Source organism: Rattus norvegicus, chromosome 8, assembly GCF_036323735.1.
Source record: "Rattus norvegicus strain BN/NHsdMcwi chromosome 8, GRCr8, whole genome shotgun sequence".
Taxonomy (NCBI): domain Eukaryota; kingdom Metazoa; phylum Chordata; class Mammalia; order Rodentia; family Muridae; genus Rattus; species Rattus norvegicus.
In genome coordinates, this window is record NC_086026.1 from 104155617 (window position 1) to 104172575 (window position 16959).

Here is a 16959-nt window from a genome sequence, read left to right on the forward strand (position 1 = left end):
AATCCCACCAACAATGGAGGAGTGTTCCTCTTCCTCCACATCCTCGCCAGCATCTGTTGTCCCCTGAGTTTTTGATCTTAGCCATTCTCACTGGTGTGAGGTGAAATCTCAGGGTTGTTTTGATTTGCATTTCCCTTATGACTAAAGATGTTGAACATTTCTTTAGGTGTTTCTCAGCCATTCGGCATTCCTCAGCTGTGAATTCTTTGTTTAGCTCTGAACCCCATTTTTTAATAGGGTTATTTGTTTCCCTGCGGTCTAACTTCTTGAGTTCTTTGTATATTTTGGATATAAGGCCTCTATCTGTTGTAGGATTGGTAAAGATCTTTTCCCAATCTGTTGGTTGCCGTTTTGTCCTAACCACCGTGTCCTTTGCCTTACAGAAGCTTTGTAGTTTTATGAGATCCCATTTGTCGATTCTTGATCTTAGAGCGTAAGCCGAAGCATCTGGAACACATGGGCACTGGAAAAAATTTTCTCTCCTCTTTTCAATTGAGTAAATATATACTGAGCCACATCTAGACACAGGGAGGGGCAGTGCGAGGCAGATTGATAAGGCCTTTCTGTAATCCCGGAAAAGCTCCTGATTTGATGGAGAAAACAGAACAAGTCAGTCATCACTCAGAGTATGTCAGAAACTATGCTACCAGGAGGGGCCAAATGCTACGAACCCACAGAGAAGAGGCACTCTGAATGGAGAGGTCAGATAGACCCATAGCAGAGCCATTTCTGAGACCCGCCTCAGAGAGGAGAGAGGGGAAAGGCACACAACAAGAGGGAGACTTGCAAATGACAGTGTGAAAACCCTGCATCTGAGGGGTTTGGATGAGCATCCTATGGTGAGTGGGTCTTAGGTATGAAGTGTGTGTGTGTGTGTGTGTGTGTGTGTGTGTGTGCGTGTGTGAGAGAGAGAGAGAGAGAGAGAGAGAGAGAGAGAGAGAAGAGAGAGAGAGAAGAGAGAGACAGACAGACAGACAGACAGACAGAGACAGACAGAGACAGACAGAGAGAGGAAGAGGTGAATATGATGATTACTGTAGGACAGTTTTAGAAACCAAATGAGTTCTTTGCAAATTGTCAAGCAGATCCTGGATTCAAGAATTCTCACATCTTATTTCATTATACTTCATATCAGTTCATACTTGGTTTTTTTGCTTTTGGGGTTTTTTTTTGTTTGTTTGTTTTTGATTTTTGGCTAAGTTTATTTTAACCCAAGAAAAACCAATCGATAAATGCAAGAAATGCATTTTCATTTTCAAATGTGTTTTTCCACAGTTTGGAAGTGTGTTTTAAACTTTGGAGTGGGATAAATTAGAGAAAATCAAGACCAAGTCTCTACATGTCTTTTTTTTTTTGGAAACACTTTAAATCTTTGTCAACAACTAAAAAACGTGAACGTCACTGTTTCCAACCAGGAAAGGAGTGAGACATAATTAAGAACACTTGAGACATGTAGAATGAACTCTGCATGGTGGTGCACAGTTACGATCCCAGTACTGGGGAGGCTGAGGCTGGGGGATGGTGAATTCAAGGTCATTCTGGACTGCACAGTAAACACTGGAATAATAAGTTAAATTAGGAATGATTGATCAAGTTAAAAGAAAGTTTTTTTCCCAGAGAAAATTCATTTAGATTTTTGCTTTCTGTTATTGTTAGCTTAAACATCCTTTTATGTGATACCATATTTACACATTTCTAAGTGTATATTTTCTTTTCTTTTCTTTCTTTTTTTTTTTTTTTTTTTTTTGCTGTTGTTGTTTCGTTTGTTTGAGACAGGGTTTCTCTGTGTAGCCCTGGCTGTACTGGAACTCATTCTGTTGCCCAAGATGGCCTCCAACTCAGAGATCCACTTGCCTCTGCCTCCTGAGTGCTGGAGTCAAAGGTATATGCCATGTCCATCTGGCTTTATTTTTTCTTCTTTCTTATTTTTCTCTTTGCTAATTTAATAGCATGGCAGTGTAGCCTTCATACAACCTCCACAGAAGTGCTATACCTGTTGTGTAAACACGCGTCTAACTTTACTTTTGTCTTCTCTGGCAGATGACGTTTGACCCGGAAATCTTCTTCAATGTCTTACTACCTCCCATTATATTTCATGCAGGATACAGTCTGAAGAAGGTAAAGCTAAGGGGCATCCCTCTCTCATCATTAAGTAGAACACTTGCCAACACTAACAAAAAGTAGTTATATTTTATAAGATTTCTTCTACACTAAGAATAGCACTGTATAGATTACACAGTAAATGTTCAACCCTGACATACTTGGAATTCATTTAAATGTATTAGACCTGTACCCAGGACTTAGTAGCACACTGCTAATGAACTCCATGGCTTGTCTAGAGTGAGATGCACTGTAAATGTGACATGTGCACTAGATATTAAAGTCTAAGCACTTTACAAAACAATATGTAAATCATCTCAATAATGTCTTATACTGATTTCATGACGAAACTATAGCATTGAGGATATGCTTTGTCAAACCATTAACAAATTCCACTTCACCTTCTAAAGTCGCTGTAATGTGACCCTCTAGGAGGTCTGTAGATATCAAATGTGACCCGTGTTACCTGTCCATTGAACAGTGTTGTCCTGGATTACTGTGTGCCGAGAGCTCGCACACGAGTTCACGCTGGGCTCGAGTCAGGCAGACGGTGAGCCTCCACACGGAGAGCCACAGACTCAGTTGCTGAGCTAACGCCAGACAGCGTTCAGGCACAGGCTGACTGTCCACGTCACAGGTCAATACGTCACTCAGGTGGGCGGTGCTGGGCCACAGGGTAAGGCAGAGGGAGCACGTTGCTCCCCTGCTGCCCGGGTACCACCTTGGAGACTGCCGATGCTCACCCCTGCCTCCCTTTGGCTCACCCAATCCAGCAGCCAGGCAGCTTCGTTACAGACCTAGAGGGTTTTGTCGTTGCTGTCTGGAGGGTTTTGTTGTTGTTGTTGTCGTTTTGTTTGTTTGTTTGCTCTTTTCATTTTGATTTGTTTTGTGGACTCCAGGCTCCCTCTTGCTGCCAATGGCGGCTGCTCAACTCTCCCTAGAAGGGAGTATTCCTAACTAAGAAGCACGTGAAAAGATTCAGATCCCTGCAGGTCATCCTTCCCCATATCCTACCTAAGTAGTAGGCATCACTTCATGTTTCCTGAATAAAGTATTTATTTAACTCAGGATTTTAATCTTCGATTGCGTCACTTTCAGCAGATGCATGGAGAAGAAAACTCAGAAGAAAGCCAGTTGCCATTTAAATTTCTTAGAATAACATTTGAAAAGTTAAAGGTGTCGTGTTTACAAGACCCTTCTTGACACGTGTGTCTTGATTAGTTTCCCCAGAACCCAGCTACTCATTGGCCAGCCTGTTCCCTCTTCTGGGGTCTAGCTGTGTCTGTGGGCTATCTTCCCCTTTTCTATCATCTTCTAGTTTTTTTTCATTGCTTTTCTTTTCTCCTCTTTCTTTGTTGAGAAACCACTTACTAAACTTCATGCCCAGGTACACCAAATCCCAGGGATGAGTGAGGTCCAAAGATTGTCTGATAAATAATGAGAGAAGGGAAGGCTGTGAGCTTATTCAGGTGTACTGTATAAACTATTTTCTCTTTCCCCCCAGAGACACTTTTTTCAAAACTTGGGATCCATTTTAACGTATGCCTTCTTGGGAACAGCCATCTCCTGTGTGGTCATAGGGTAAGTGACATTCAGAACCTCAGCTGTAGGTGGCTGGAGCACAGCCATCTTTGATGGGATCTCAGATGTCCCCATGTTTACTCTTTGGACCAAGTATGTGTGTGTGCATGTGTGTGAGTTTTCCTAGTGCATCAGGTTTAGGTTGTTTTTCTTGACTTGTATTTTAGCTGTTTTGTTGTATTACCAGCATCTAGCATGTTGGGAAAGCCTTCTACCACTGAGCACCACCCCCAGACCAGGTACATCACATTTTAGAGATTTTTTTCCAGCCTTGGTCCAACATTTCTACGTCTTCTGACAAAGTGCAGAGGCCTGCACCAACCTTTAGGGGAACAGTGGGTGGGACACAGTGTCAGACAGAGGTTAAGACTGAAGATCCCTGGCCTCATTATCTTATTATTTGTGCTTTGATAAGTACCGGTCTCTTCCTCTGTAACTCTCTCTTACTATTTTGTGCTAATAAGTGCTGGCTTCCTTTCTCTCTAGCTCAAGGACCTCTCTCTGGCCAGGGAAGAGGCTTAGAGCTCATTAACTCATGGACCAGAGAGAAAAGAAAGGTGAACTGCTTCACACAACTGAGGCCAGTAACTCAACTCATTCGTAAAGCAGAGAAAAGTTTCTTTACACAGGCAATACTTACAGGCTCACACATATTTCTGCACATACACTCATTCTAGTCTGACCCGACCACCTATCTCATCAGTTCCACAGGCGTTCATGCATATATACATATATACATATATACATATATACATATATACATATATACATATATACATATATACATATATATACATACATATATACATATATACATATATACATATATACATATATACATACATACATACATATATACATACATACATACATACATATACACATATACACGTATATACATATATACACATAAACACATTGTCTTAGGATTTTACTGCTGTGAGCAGACACCATGACCAACTCTTATAAGTACAATATTTAATTGGGATTGCTTACAAGTTCAGAAGTTCAGTCCATTATCATCAAGGCAAGAGCATGGCAGCATCCAGGCAGGCATGGTGCAGGCATTTCTGAGAGTTCTACATCTTCATCTGAAGGCTGCTGGTGGAAGACTGACTTGCAGGCAGCCAGGATGAGAATCTTATAACCCACAGCCACAGTGAGATACCTACCCCAACAGGGCCACACCTTCTAATCCTGCCACTCCCTGAGTGGAGCATATGCAAACCATCACACACACACACACACACACACACACACACACACATCCATTTAAATTGATGAATCGGGCAGATCCCCACAGGCCACACACATATATTTTGTGGGTAGATGGTCAGAGCCCCAGATGCCACACTTTATTCCTTCTTTCTGACCTTATACTTTCTTAGGCAAAAGTTCTTTATAAAATTACACAGATAAAATGTTACACAAAAGGGGAGTTACAGAAGGATGTCTATAGTAAATTCAAAGTAGTGTTTCATTCCATAAGCTCATTATAAGTTCAAAGCAACTGTTTCACGTGACCTTGCTTTACCATAGTGCACACCTGTGGCCTCATCCTTGAATGAGTGTTTTTCCTTGATCACAAATTTGTCTCAAGCCCATTTCTCTTCTTAGTGTAATTGTGAAAGCTCATTGTATTCCTTATTATGCAGTCATATTGCTCTATGAGGAGTTGGCACATTCTATTCTTGATTCTAACTTTATTATATCTTTCTGGCAAAGCAACTAAAACCAACTCTTATTATGTCTTCCTAAAATTACTTGAATAAAAAATAGGAATTTTATAAAATCATTGTTAGGAATTATGGAATCATTGATTTGTCTATACAACATTACTACATGATGGTACATCTTTGTTGATCTGAAAAAAATATGCTTGATAGGGTGGGCTAATGCCCAGGAATCATTAGATCATATCATAATGACGTATTGGCTGTAAGAAGCAATCCTGAGATGAAGTTTCTCGAGACCTTGCTCACCCATTATAGACCATTCATAAAACAGTGGGCCACCTCCAGGGAAGTCACCCACTAGACTTGGCCTCTCCTACGTGGCTGCTGACAACAAGGCTTCAACAAAGCCTACTGCCACTGGGTGGCTAGATTTCCTCTGTGAGTTTGAGCTTCTGATTTAGGGTGTGTGGACCACTTAGCCTGAGTTATGAGAAGCAGATCACTTTCTCACTTAGCTTGCATAGTATATATGGTCTCAATGAATTTTTCCTATCATCTTTGCAGAGCCTTACCTATATTTGACAAAAATATAACAGTAGCAACATTCCAAGGGTTTTCTTCTAAAGGAAAATTTATAAGTGGGGAGTTTGAAACAGATAGCTTCAAATATTAGCAGGATTGTATATGGCTTGGGTGGCTTTGTGGTTGGTGAACTGTAGAATGTGAGGCTTTTTCCTTCCTCAATATATTTATTGGCTGTACTGCTGGCCCAAAGATTAACTGCAGAGACTCTGGCATACAGTTCACCATAAAGCAGAATGAGGTCCAATGTGGCAAAAATTGTCCAATCTACTACAGCATGAAAGCCACACAGCAGAAAGATGTGCAGCTGCTGCGACTGTCCTGATGCATCTGTCTTAAACTGTGTGACACAGCCAGCTCGACTTGTGATATTTTTTTAACTGCCTAAGCTATCGTCACTCCAACCAAGAAAGTGACACTGAGCGTACACACCAGTCATGCCTCCAGCCCTCCTCATATGTGGTGTTCAGTGTGCGCCAGGCCAAGCTGAGGTGGTGTCTGGGCTCTCTGCAAACCTGAAAGCAGGGGGATTTCTGTATTGAACACTTGTTTAGTCAAGGTTAAAATAACCGAGCTATAATCTGTGAAAATATACCACGTGATTAAATGGTGAAGCAGCTAAAGGTTTTAGCACCTGCAAGTGAGGGCTTGAATGAGTGAAAACGCATCACAGACTCTCGAGTGGTCATTGAACTGTCTGTGACCTGACAAATACAGCATGCCTGGTCCTTCACAAAGCTCTTCTGGGAGGCCTTCGTGACCTGTGTGTGTGCATGCAGGAGCTCAATATGCAAATTTTGAACCTGGCAAGGGCTGTCAAGATTTATGTCAGTAAACCTGTTCATTCTGAAGAGGAGGCATCTTGAAAGGCTGACTAATTAGGCTGGTGTACTCATCAGTGAGAAACAGGACCACACAGAACACAAAAGCTTAACTTCTGACCCAGTAGACCATGCTCTCTAACGCCCTACATCCCTGTGTGCCATGCCACACTCACAGAGGGCTCTGCGATACAGGGCTTCTTGACAAGCATTTGTTGGTTCATAGCAAACACCAATTTTAGCAATTTCGTACAATGAGGATCTGAATTTTACCATGGGTAAAATTTCCAGACACCTAGACAGTACTTAATTACAATATAATTAATATTCATTAATATCCTGTTTCCTTTGTACATCGAATTTTAATTATATTTATATATTTATATTATATACTTTTAGTTCTTAATACTTATTGTTCTTAGATCTGAAATATTTGATAAAAAGTATAGGGAACTGTTCATGATGTATATGAAACAGCCTTTTCCAGAATATTTCAATTTAAGAGACATGGCGATATGCACTTATTAAAATTCAGACTTTATTTTTGGTGGGGGAAGGGTTTCCATGAGGTGCAGGGCATCTAAGGTTAGCCTGGAATCTGCTACATAGAAAAGCCTGGCCTCAAACTTGCCATAATCCTCCTGTCTCCACTTCCCAAGAGCTGATTTGGGGTGTATATCACTGCATGTAGCTTCTTTTAAGTGATGTTGTGTATATAGCCAGAAACTGAAATAGTGATTTGAGAAAACGAGTAGTTCTAAGAAAATCTTCAGAACTAGGTTCTTTGTTTAAACTATTTACAATATGAGCCATAAAAATCTTCCATGCTGAATTCCTTTAAATTAATACTTTTAGACTTTATCCACAATACTGTGTTTATTTCATTGATACCTCTCTCCCCACCTCTTCTTGTGTGACCCCCACACTCTCAAATTCATGACCTCTTCTTTCTTTAATTATTGTTTCAAATATGTGCATATAAATGAGTAGCTATGGCTCACTGAGTCCACTAGTATTGCTCGTGTGTGTGTGTGTGTGTGTGTGTGTGTGTGTGTGTGTGTGTGTGTGTGTGTTTAGGACTGACTACTGGTGATTGAATAACCTATCATGGGCTCATCCATAGAGAAGACTGAATCACTCTCTTCCCTATCAATTGCTTGTAGTTTTTCACCTAGAGGTGGAGCCTGAGACTCCATTCCTGTTGGCATAACTACTATTGTTGTGTAGGGCTTATTTAAGTGACCATATTTTTGAGACTCCATGAATGTGGCTTCTCATCATAAGACACAGAAGGTGTCCTAGTCTTCTGGCTCTTATAATCTTTCTACCCCATGTTCGACAAACTTCCCTGAGCCTCAAGTGTAGAATTTGTGTTGTAGACTTATTTGTTGGGCCTGGGCATCTTATAATCGGTCTCTGCATTTTGCGTATTTCTGTTATGGTCTCCATCTGTTATTTCTAAAAAGGAAGCTTCTTTGATGAGGAATGAGAGCTACAGTCACCTATGGGCGTGAGGATAGGCATTTATAAGTATTTAGAATGCAGTCAGAAGTCAGACTCATTTAGGAAAGTGGTTTAGGAAAGAGAAACAGATTCTCTTTTAAGGACACGACATCACAGCCATGCCTAGTCAGCTAGGTTTACAGTACCTGGCAATCATTCTCTCCAACTGAGTGTGCCTTAAGTCCAGTGAGAAAATTGTTGGTTACTTCCAGGATCTAAATGCACTACTGCAACCGTGGACTCTCTTGCCATCCTGGTGCTGGGTCAAAGCTTTACAGCTCTTCGAGGCTATTGATTACTTTTCTCCCTTGGCGTCTTGCATGGTACCTTTTGGCACTATGAGAGCTATTTCTTAGGAAGAAGGTTTCCACATCGGATTCAGCAGAATCATCCAAATTCTGTGTCTGAAGTATGTGGTGTTTTCAGCCATAGGAACTTACCTTTAATTCTGGGAGGAAACAAGAAGACAGCATAATGCCTGTATTATTTGTGGGGTGTTTCTCGGACTCTCTTGACCAAAAACTCAAAAGGAAGTTTCTCATGTCACATATCCACACACACACACACCTATACATACATTGTCCTAAGTATTCATTAGTATCCCTAAGATGCTTTTTAAGATTACATTTTGTTTGTTTGGTGTGTTTGTGTGTGTGTGTGTGTGTGTGTGTGTGTGTGTGTGTGTGTGTGTGTGTGTAGACTCTCTTGTACCATGGTACTCATGTGGACTTCAGAGGATAATATATGATTATCCAATTCTTTCTACCACATAATACCACATGACTTTCAGGGATTGAACCGAAGTTGATAGCTTGACAGCAAACATTTTTATTCACTGAGCTGAGTCATCTTGCTGGCCACGGGAGCAGGCTAGAAGGAAGACTGAATACTTGTGGACTCTTGATAATTCACCCAGCAGACCCTGTATTTACAAATATGAGGCTGTTTACATTATTCATGCCAACATTGCTCAGTACTGACTTCCCCATGGGAATCCTTAACATACACAGAATATTAAGATGCTCGGCAGCCTTGTCCATGAGGCACAATCCTGAAGGGAGCTTCTTGGGGGCTCATTGCTGCTCTCTGAGTGGACATATCTGCTCCTCTGGGGACCGTAGTGATATGGTGAGTCCAAGCAGCATCCCTCCAAAATACTGACTCTTAGTCCTAGAAAGGGGGCACATTGTTCATTTAGAGGCCAAATGTGGTTGGCAGCTCACAGGTGGACGCAGAGAGTCAGCCGTCCCTTTAAGCTCTAACCCCAGGAACAGAACAGAATTGAGATGAGCCCTCAACTTGAGAAGCAGAGACCCTGAGGTCAGGCTCAAAGACTTGAGGGAGGAATGAAGCTCTTTAAGTTAGTTGTGAATTTTTATAGGCGAGAGTCCGCACAGATTCCCCCATTTCATCAGGCCCTCGAGGGAGCTGCAATCTGTAAGAAAGAAAGAAAAAAAGAACCTCGAGTTTTCTAAAAGGCTGGGCAAAAACCATCGCTGTGACAGTGAGGGTTTCATGTATCTTGGTATTTAGTTAGGACTAAAGGCTTCTTTAAAATGCACTGAGAGTTGTTCTAAAGTCTGGAGTTACGTGCACTATCATTTTAGACTGTGCTGTAAGGTAGCAACTACCGTTATTACGCATTTTGTTCTAGGACTTGATGACCATCTGTCCTCTCCACTGAAAAGTGGACGTGCTGGGCTGTATGTAAATCTAAAATGGCCATTCAGGATTTTACAAAATAACCCCAAAATCGTTTTTCCAAAGTAATGTTACCAGTTCTGTTTTTGTTTTCTCTTAATGTTTAGCGGTCCAGTAGGTACAAAATGAAAGTGTGTCTCCATTGATGTCTTCCGGATTATTGAATTGGTTATACTTTTACAACCCCCGCTTTCCATCTGAGTTGTTTGGTTCTTTTGTCACAAACTTTTGGAGGGTGGGAACACTTCTAAGGAGTCACGTTATCCCCCTTAGGCAGAAAAAAAAAGGATGAGTTTAAGAAAGCCAAAGAACAAACAAGAAGTAGAGCTTTGATCCTGGACGCTGTTTGGTAGGGCTTGCCTGGGAGCTGTGTGGGTGATGAAGTGGATAGTGGATAGTGCTGATGTTTGGATGAAGAGAAATATAATGTCTGGCTTCTGCCTTATGCTCACTGTGGGTTTGACTGTCAAATGTGTCCCGGTCTCGCACTATCTCTCTTCATCCTTACCTTACACTTCTTAGGCTGACCTTGGTTGTTGAGCCTCTTGCTTTCCAGGAGTCAATAACTAAGTTGCCAAGTGAGAGCCAAAGAGTTGGGATACTAGACCTATGCATCCTGTTGTTGTCAACCAGGATACAAACTAGAAGTGACCTCAGCTAGCTTTTCGTGGATCTTCTGAGTACGTAGCTTTAACTCGACCATTCTGTATTCATTGTCTCATTTTAACCTCACAGTAATCAGCAGAGAGAGAGAGAGAGAGAGAGAGAGAGAGAGAGAGAGAGAGAGAGAGAGAGAGAGATGTTTCTATTCTTAGCTCTCCTTTTTACAGACAGGTACCTAAGGCTCCAATTGTTTGGTGACTTTTATGAAATGTCACTGATTCCAGAGTAGGCCAAGCCCACACTGGCAACTGAAGTTACATCCTTGGGCCACCAACACATCAGAAGCATCAGCAGTTGGTACGGTCTCAGGGGACACTGCAGACCTCTTGACCCATATCTGTATCTTAACCAGAGCCCTAGATAACTCCCACTGGCACTAAAATGTGCCGCAGTCCTGAGTTAGCAGAGAGATTTAATAATTTATTTTTTTAGCATTTCCCAAAGGCAGACTACAGACACGGAAATAATTTCAACCAACATTTAATCTACATTGTTCAGGAATCAACTAATTTTATGATTTATAGTCATAAGGTTTATCTGACAAGTACCTAGACCAAATACTGTATGTGTATTATACCGAAGATGATTGGTAGAACACTGTTAGCTTGGCACAGAGGAGTATCGCTGGAAGAAATCTTCAGTGTTCTGGTCCAAGGATTTTAGCACTTCAGGTGTGAGGAGTGCTCAGCCTGATTTAGCAATTACATTCCGATGCCATTAAATTAAAATGGTCCCAATAAAAGGACTCGGAGTCAATCTTAACTACAGCTCTGAGAGGTTTTACTGGCCTGTTTCGCTCTTGCCTGCTAATTGTCACTGCATGAGAGGCAGGTGGAAAGCTGGTTTTCGATGGCACCCCACGTGATCAATGGAATAATGACTACTGGTGGTGATGTCATTGCTCAGTGTTGATGGGCAAGCGTGTTCCTGGAGGTCACTGCTACACAACAGTTATTTCAGGTCTCAGTTTCCAAATGACCTCGGCCACTGATTTTGCACTCTTTGCAAGTTCTAGCACTTCATCGAACTATTAAACAATTTGCTTTCCTTGGTGTACTAAGAATAGCATTTGGTTAATTTACAGTAGAAACTTAAGGAATCTCATGAAGGAATATCCATATGGAATCTATAAAGCAGGTCGTAATGTCAACTGTGAGCTTCAGTCAGCAATAATGTGCCAGCCTTAGGTTAGAAGCCGTAACAAGTGGACCAGACAGCACAAGACGTGAGACTAGACTGAGGGGATGTGATCATATTTAGAACACTTACTGCTCTATTCTTCTACAAAATCTGAGAAAAAGTCTGTTAATTTAAAATAGAATTTCCACATTATAAATATTTTATATGATCTCTTTGATAATAAATAGAACTGCAACTGATATTTTCCACAGCACCCCTGTCCTGTCCTGGTTGAACATTGGCTCTCTTTTAGGTTCATATACTCCCCAAAGTCATTAGTCTAGTTATAGCTGAAATATCTTGTCTAATGGTCTTTTCCTACTTCTTCTGTATCTTGGCACTCGGCCTTCTGAGACTAGCACTAGAAGTGGGACTTGAAGGCTTCTGGGAAAGTCTTGATCTGATTAGCCTCACATCTGTAACGGTCTTCTGGGTGTCAGTTATGAGTACGATCTCTCACTGTAGACCACACCTAGCTTTAGTTTCTCTCTATTAAGGAATGTGAATTAGCTCTCTTGAGGCTTCTGTTTCTTCTTTTTAAGTATCCAAACTGTGCTACTGACAAAGCCAAGAGTAGATGAGGGATTTGCCCGAGACTTAGTCTATTATATCCGGTGACCTTTCATCAACTGTAATTCAGGCCATTTTTTTTACATGTCATATCTTCATTACATTTTTTTGTGCCATGTAATGTGACAATAGTCCCTTCCTTCCACATCGTGTGTTACTAATGGCTTCTGAGTCTCCCTGCCAGTTCTGCTTCCCAGTGTACTTGTTCCTATTGATTTTTTATAACTTAGCATTCTATCACCAAACACTCTTCTTCCTAGGCAAAGCTCTGGCTTCTTCCACAGCGAGATAAATTGCTTACATGATTGTGAAGATGTTGCTGTTAATTTGCAGCAAAACAGTAGCCATTGTAGGTTGCAGATTTAAGGCCTCCACAGAAACCAATGACCTGGTTATTTCACACTGCACTGCACAGAGCTAAATACAATTACAGCCTTATCCCAGTGGAGAGGAATTAGGAGTGCAGAAAGAGGAAAACATTCTCCTAGGAGAGAGGAATGTATGGAGAAACTCATTTGGAAGAATGTGAGTATTTACTGTGCATGGTTCAGGCTTTAGGGAGTAATTTCGCTTCTGGCTTCTCTGTGTCTAAGGAAAGGCAATTCTGTAACAGGTTAGAAATATGGTAAAAGGTACTGTTTTCATAACCTTCTGCCCACAGTGGTTTTACATAGTTCATCATATTTTCATTTTATAATGATAAGGAGGCCATGAGGGGCAGCATTAGTCTACCATATGGATGCGAACAGCAAGGCTCCATTACGTCCCCAAATGTCACGAATATTTGTCAAAGGATAACTACTTGCTCAGATCTCTGGCTCTCTGCAGATGTTTTTCAAAATTGGTTAAGGGTCTACTTGATACCCTTGAAACCTGTTCTTCCAATCAGTCAACCATAACAACAACAACAACACACAACCAATTGAGACACACGAGACATGGGATAAATAATGTAATCACATATGTAGTATGTGCACCCATGTATGAATGACTTTCCTAATCACATATGTAGTATGTACACCCATGTACAACTTTCCTCAGACACAGAGCTTTCAATCTCAATGAGATTTTAATCCATTCTTTTCAGTTGCTTATCACACAAGCTAGGATTTCAAAGTTTCCTCAGGGATGTCTATCCATAAATGATAATAAGCCCAGTGAAGTTAGTTATTCAGGGTCTGGAGGTAAAACGTCATGTTACTAAAGTCTAACACCAGTAACGGCACCATGCTCTCAAGTATTTCAAAACTGAATTTAAGTCCCTAGAGGAAATTATATACACAGAACTTGCAGGTTGACTAGCATTAGCTTGCTCAATTGCAGCCCAAATTACACGTTTCAGGAGCTGTGTCTCTAAGTTCTTCTTAGACTCAACTGATCTGCTGCTGTCACTGACCTGCAGTTTAACTTGGCCACTTCCATTGAATTTTTAGGGAGCAAGAAATTGGTTTTCCTGTTGGAAAAAATACAAGTCACTCCAAATGTTTTTCTCCTATTCCTTCTAACTTTAACTAATTTTCCATCTATCATATTAGGAAAATACAACTACTTTATCTGCTTACATGGTCGCCAAATAATTTCCACCCATCCCCCTTTTTCCTCGCTTCCAGGCTTCCAGTAGAATACATTACAAGGACCATGCTTAGCTAGCATGATATCATTCCAAAACACAGGCTCTGATTCCACTCTTTCCATGTTGAAAATTTCCTATATTCAGAAAGAATCAAAACACTATTTTTCGTTTTAAATTTCCATAGAATCAAAGAGATTGTAGTCTAATGTTGAGTTGTTTATAATGATTTAAATACGTTGAAGAATTTTTTGAACAGTGTTAATTTTCTTCATACAATGTAATTATGCCCACTTGTCAAAGCCATGTTAGAATCATACCGGAAGGGATGTGTTAGCTTAGTGTCATCTGCCTTAGTGGGTTAGCTGAGAGCTATCGCACTCAAGGGAGGGAGGGGCACTCACCATATAACCCAACACCAGCATCTAGAAATGTTCACAAGGATCTGGAAAGAATAATTGTTTATCTGTTGAATGTGACAAAAATGGCATCATTTTATTTAATACAACAATGTTAACCATAGAACTAAACCTATAGTCATAGAAATATGTGAATTTGACACAGGAGGATCACTTAGAGTTTAAGGGCGTCTTGGCTACCTAGTGAGTTTAAGATCAGCTTTGTGATTAACAAGACTCTGTCTCAAAAACACCCCTCCGCCAGCCAAACACCCTTTATTCAGCACACCATTTTAGTGCAATACTTTATAGATATTATTAGCTGAATTAATTAGTTAATCCTCCCTCTCAGACTTGAGAAGGGAATAGGAAGTTTGATGCGGAGTCTCCTCTTTGTGGGGTCATTCACGAAGGAAAAACAGATACAGAAATACTTTTTAGATAATAGTTTAGAAAACATCTTTTGGTTTCAGGCTGAATAATAGTCATGAAATTGATAATTAATTTCTCAAGATAAATTTTAGCTTCATCAAACATCAGCAAAAATTACCTAAAATATATTTTAAAGAAATGTTTTTTTCAAAATACTTTTTAAAAAATTGTTTTATTTAGTGTAATAGTATTTTCCTTATGTGTGTGTCTGTGCACCACTTGCATACCTCATAGCCATAGAGACCAGAAGAGGGCACTGGATCCCCTAGCACTGGTGTTCTATTCAACCATGAACCATAGTGCAGGCTCTGGGAATTGAACCCTGGTTCTCTTCAAGAACAGCAAATGTTTAGTCACGGAGCCACCTCTGCAGCCCAAGAATATGTTTTGACTAAAAAATAAAAAAGACTCTTAGATAAACTTTTTGATTCCAATATTCTTTTACAGGGACTGAGGAGGAGGAAGGTCTCTGCATACTTAGGTGATTTCCTCCATATCTTGAGTTTTTTTTCCAGGCGAGTGTGTGCTTGAGGCAGCTGAATTTCAAGAAACTCTCGTTTGTGTTGAAATGAAAAGGGTCTTTCCCAGAAAAAGCTAGAAGGGCATGACCTCAATTTTGTATATCCTTTACCCTGACTCTGATGAGTTCTTTGTCTCTCTGAAGATAATTTCCACACTAAGAATAGTACCCTGATGTGAGTTTGCAGAATTCTTATGGTGAGAAGTCTTAAACTGTACAACCTCTCTCAAATAAGAAACATGTGTTGGGATGCGTTCTCCTCCATTGAAACAATGTTCGTAGTTTAGCAGTACAAAGTCTGCATTCTTGACGGAAGGGAGGTAGAGGACTGCTTGGATTATGTTATGGGATAAAAATATCTGATCTAGAAAAAAAATCCCGTTTATAAATTCTGATTTTTTGACATCGAATATTATTCGAGTCTTCTGTTTTGATTTATAGTTTAATCCTTTTTTTACTCTAATAAGACAGCTTCTAAAAATCCACAAGCTTGTAAAGAAGTTAATTAGGAAAAGTAGCCTTTAGACTAAGTGAAAGGCTTCCTGATTTCTCAGAGAACATCGCGAATTGTGCTCCTTGGACTTGAAGAGCTGACTGTGTAACACCTTAGAATTTGCTTTCAGTGCCTCCCCCTTTTTGTTTAGATTTAGTGATTTTTGCACAGTGGTCACTCCACTGTATAAGTCCATTAATTCAGAATCAAGAACAAATACTAGAGATAAATGCTTTACACAAAATTTAATCTGAGGGTATGGGTGATGATTTTACTCAAGGATGGAGAGTTACGTTAATAATTTCCCTTCTTCAGATGCAAATGACAGAGTACTAGAAGCCTTGTCCCTAACTTAAGCCAAAACACCTGAGCAATAGAAAACTGGTCTGGTGTCCCCAGACTTCAGATTTAGAGAACGGATATTTAAATTTTGAGGGTGATGTATTTTGTTTGGAATATGGATGAACATTATATTTTCTCAGCCTTCCAAGGATTTGCATACAGACTAGATTCATATCATGACGCAAGCTGGTAAATCTAGAATATACTGTTATGTCTCTAAACCTGCTCGGAGTCAGAGCTGATTTTGAATGTGCTCAGAGACATCTTCCTGTGTTATTCCAAAATCCGACCTCAAAATCATTTCAAGCGTCTCATTGCTTTGCCTGCTGCGATGAAGAGGTGGCCCTTTCAAAGGCCTGTTTTAACAAGCAGGTGTGAAATGTCATTTTGGTAAAATTACTTGCGGATTTCAGAGTCAGTCAAACCCTAAACATGAAGGATGGAGTATGGGTTATATTAAAATGCATGTTGAGAAGGCAGGGACGACTGTCACCGTGAGGGAAGCCGAGCTTCCTCTCTGAAATATACAGAATGAGAATATCACACAAGGCTAATGGCCCGACCTCCAGGGCTGAGCAGCCAGCCATCAGCTTTTGCATCCTGCCCTCTGGTGGGAAATTTTATAAATAGCAACCTCAGGAGTTCCGAATGTATTTGATAAAACTTTCTGTATAATCAAGCTTCAGCTTTTGGCAAAACACATGGCAAGTATCAATTAATCCAACCACCGAATTTTATTCAGTGAGCTTGAAAGAAGTGAATTATTCATTATAGAGTTCTCCAGTGTTTCAGGGAAGATATTAATTATTGACTCCCTACTAAGTACTA

General features: G+C 40.4%; 1 protein-coding gene across 2 annotated transcripts in view; it reads left to right on the forward strand.

Moving 5' to 3' along the window:
* The window catches only part of Slc9a9 (solute carrier family 9 member A9), a 563666-nt gene that overhangs the window by 43338 nt on the left and 503369 nt on the right, over positions 1-16959 (forward strand). For both annotated transcript variants that reach the window (XM_063265800.1, NM_001271438.2), the window contains exons 3-4: positions 2041-2118; positions 3605-3681. In XM_063265800.1, the coding sequence (XP_063121870.1) occupies positions 2041-2118; positions 3605-3681 (155 nt within the window). The remainder of the gene's footprint in view (positions 1-2040; positions 2119-3604; positions 3682-16959) is intronic.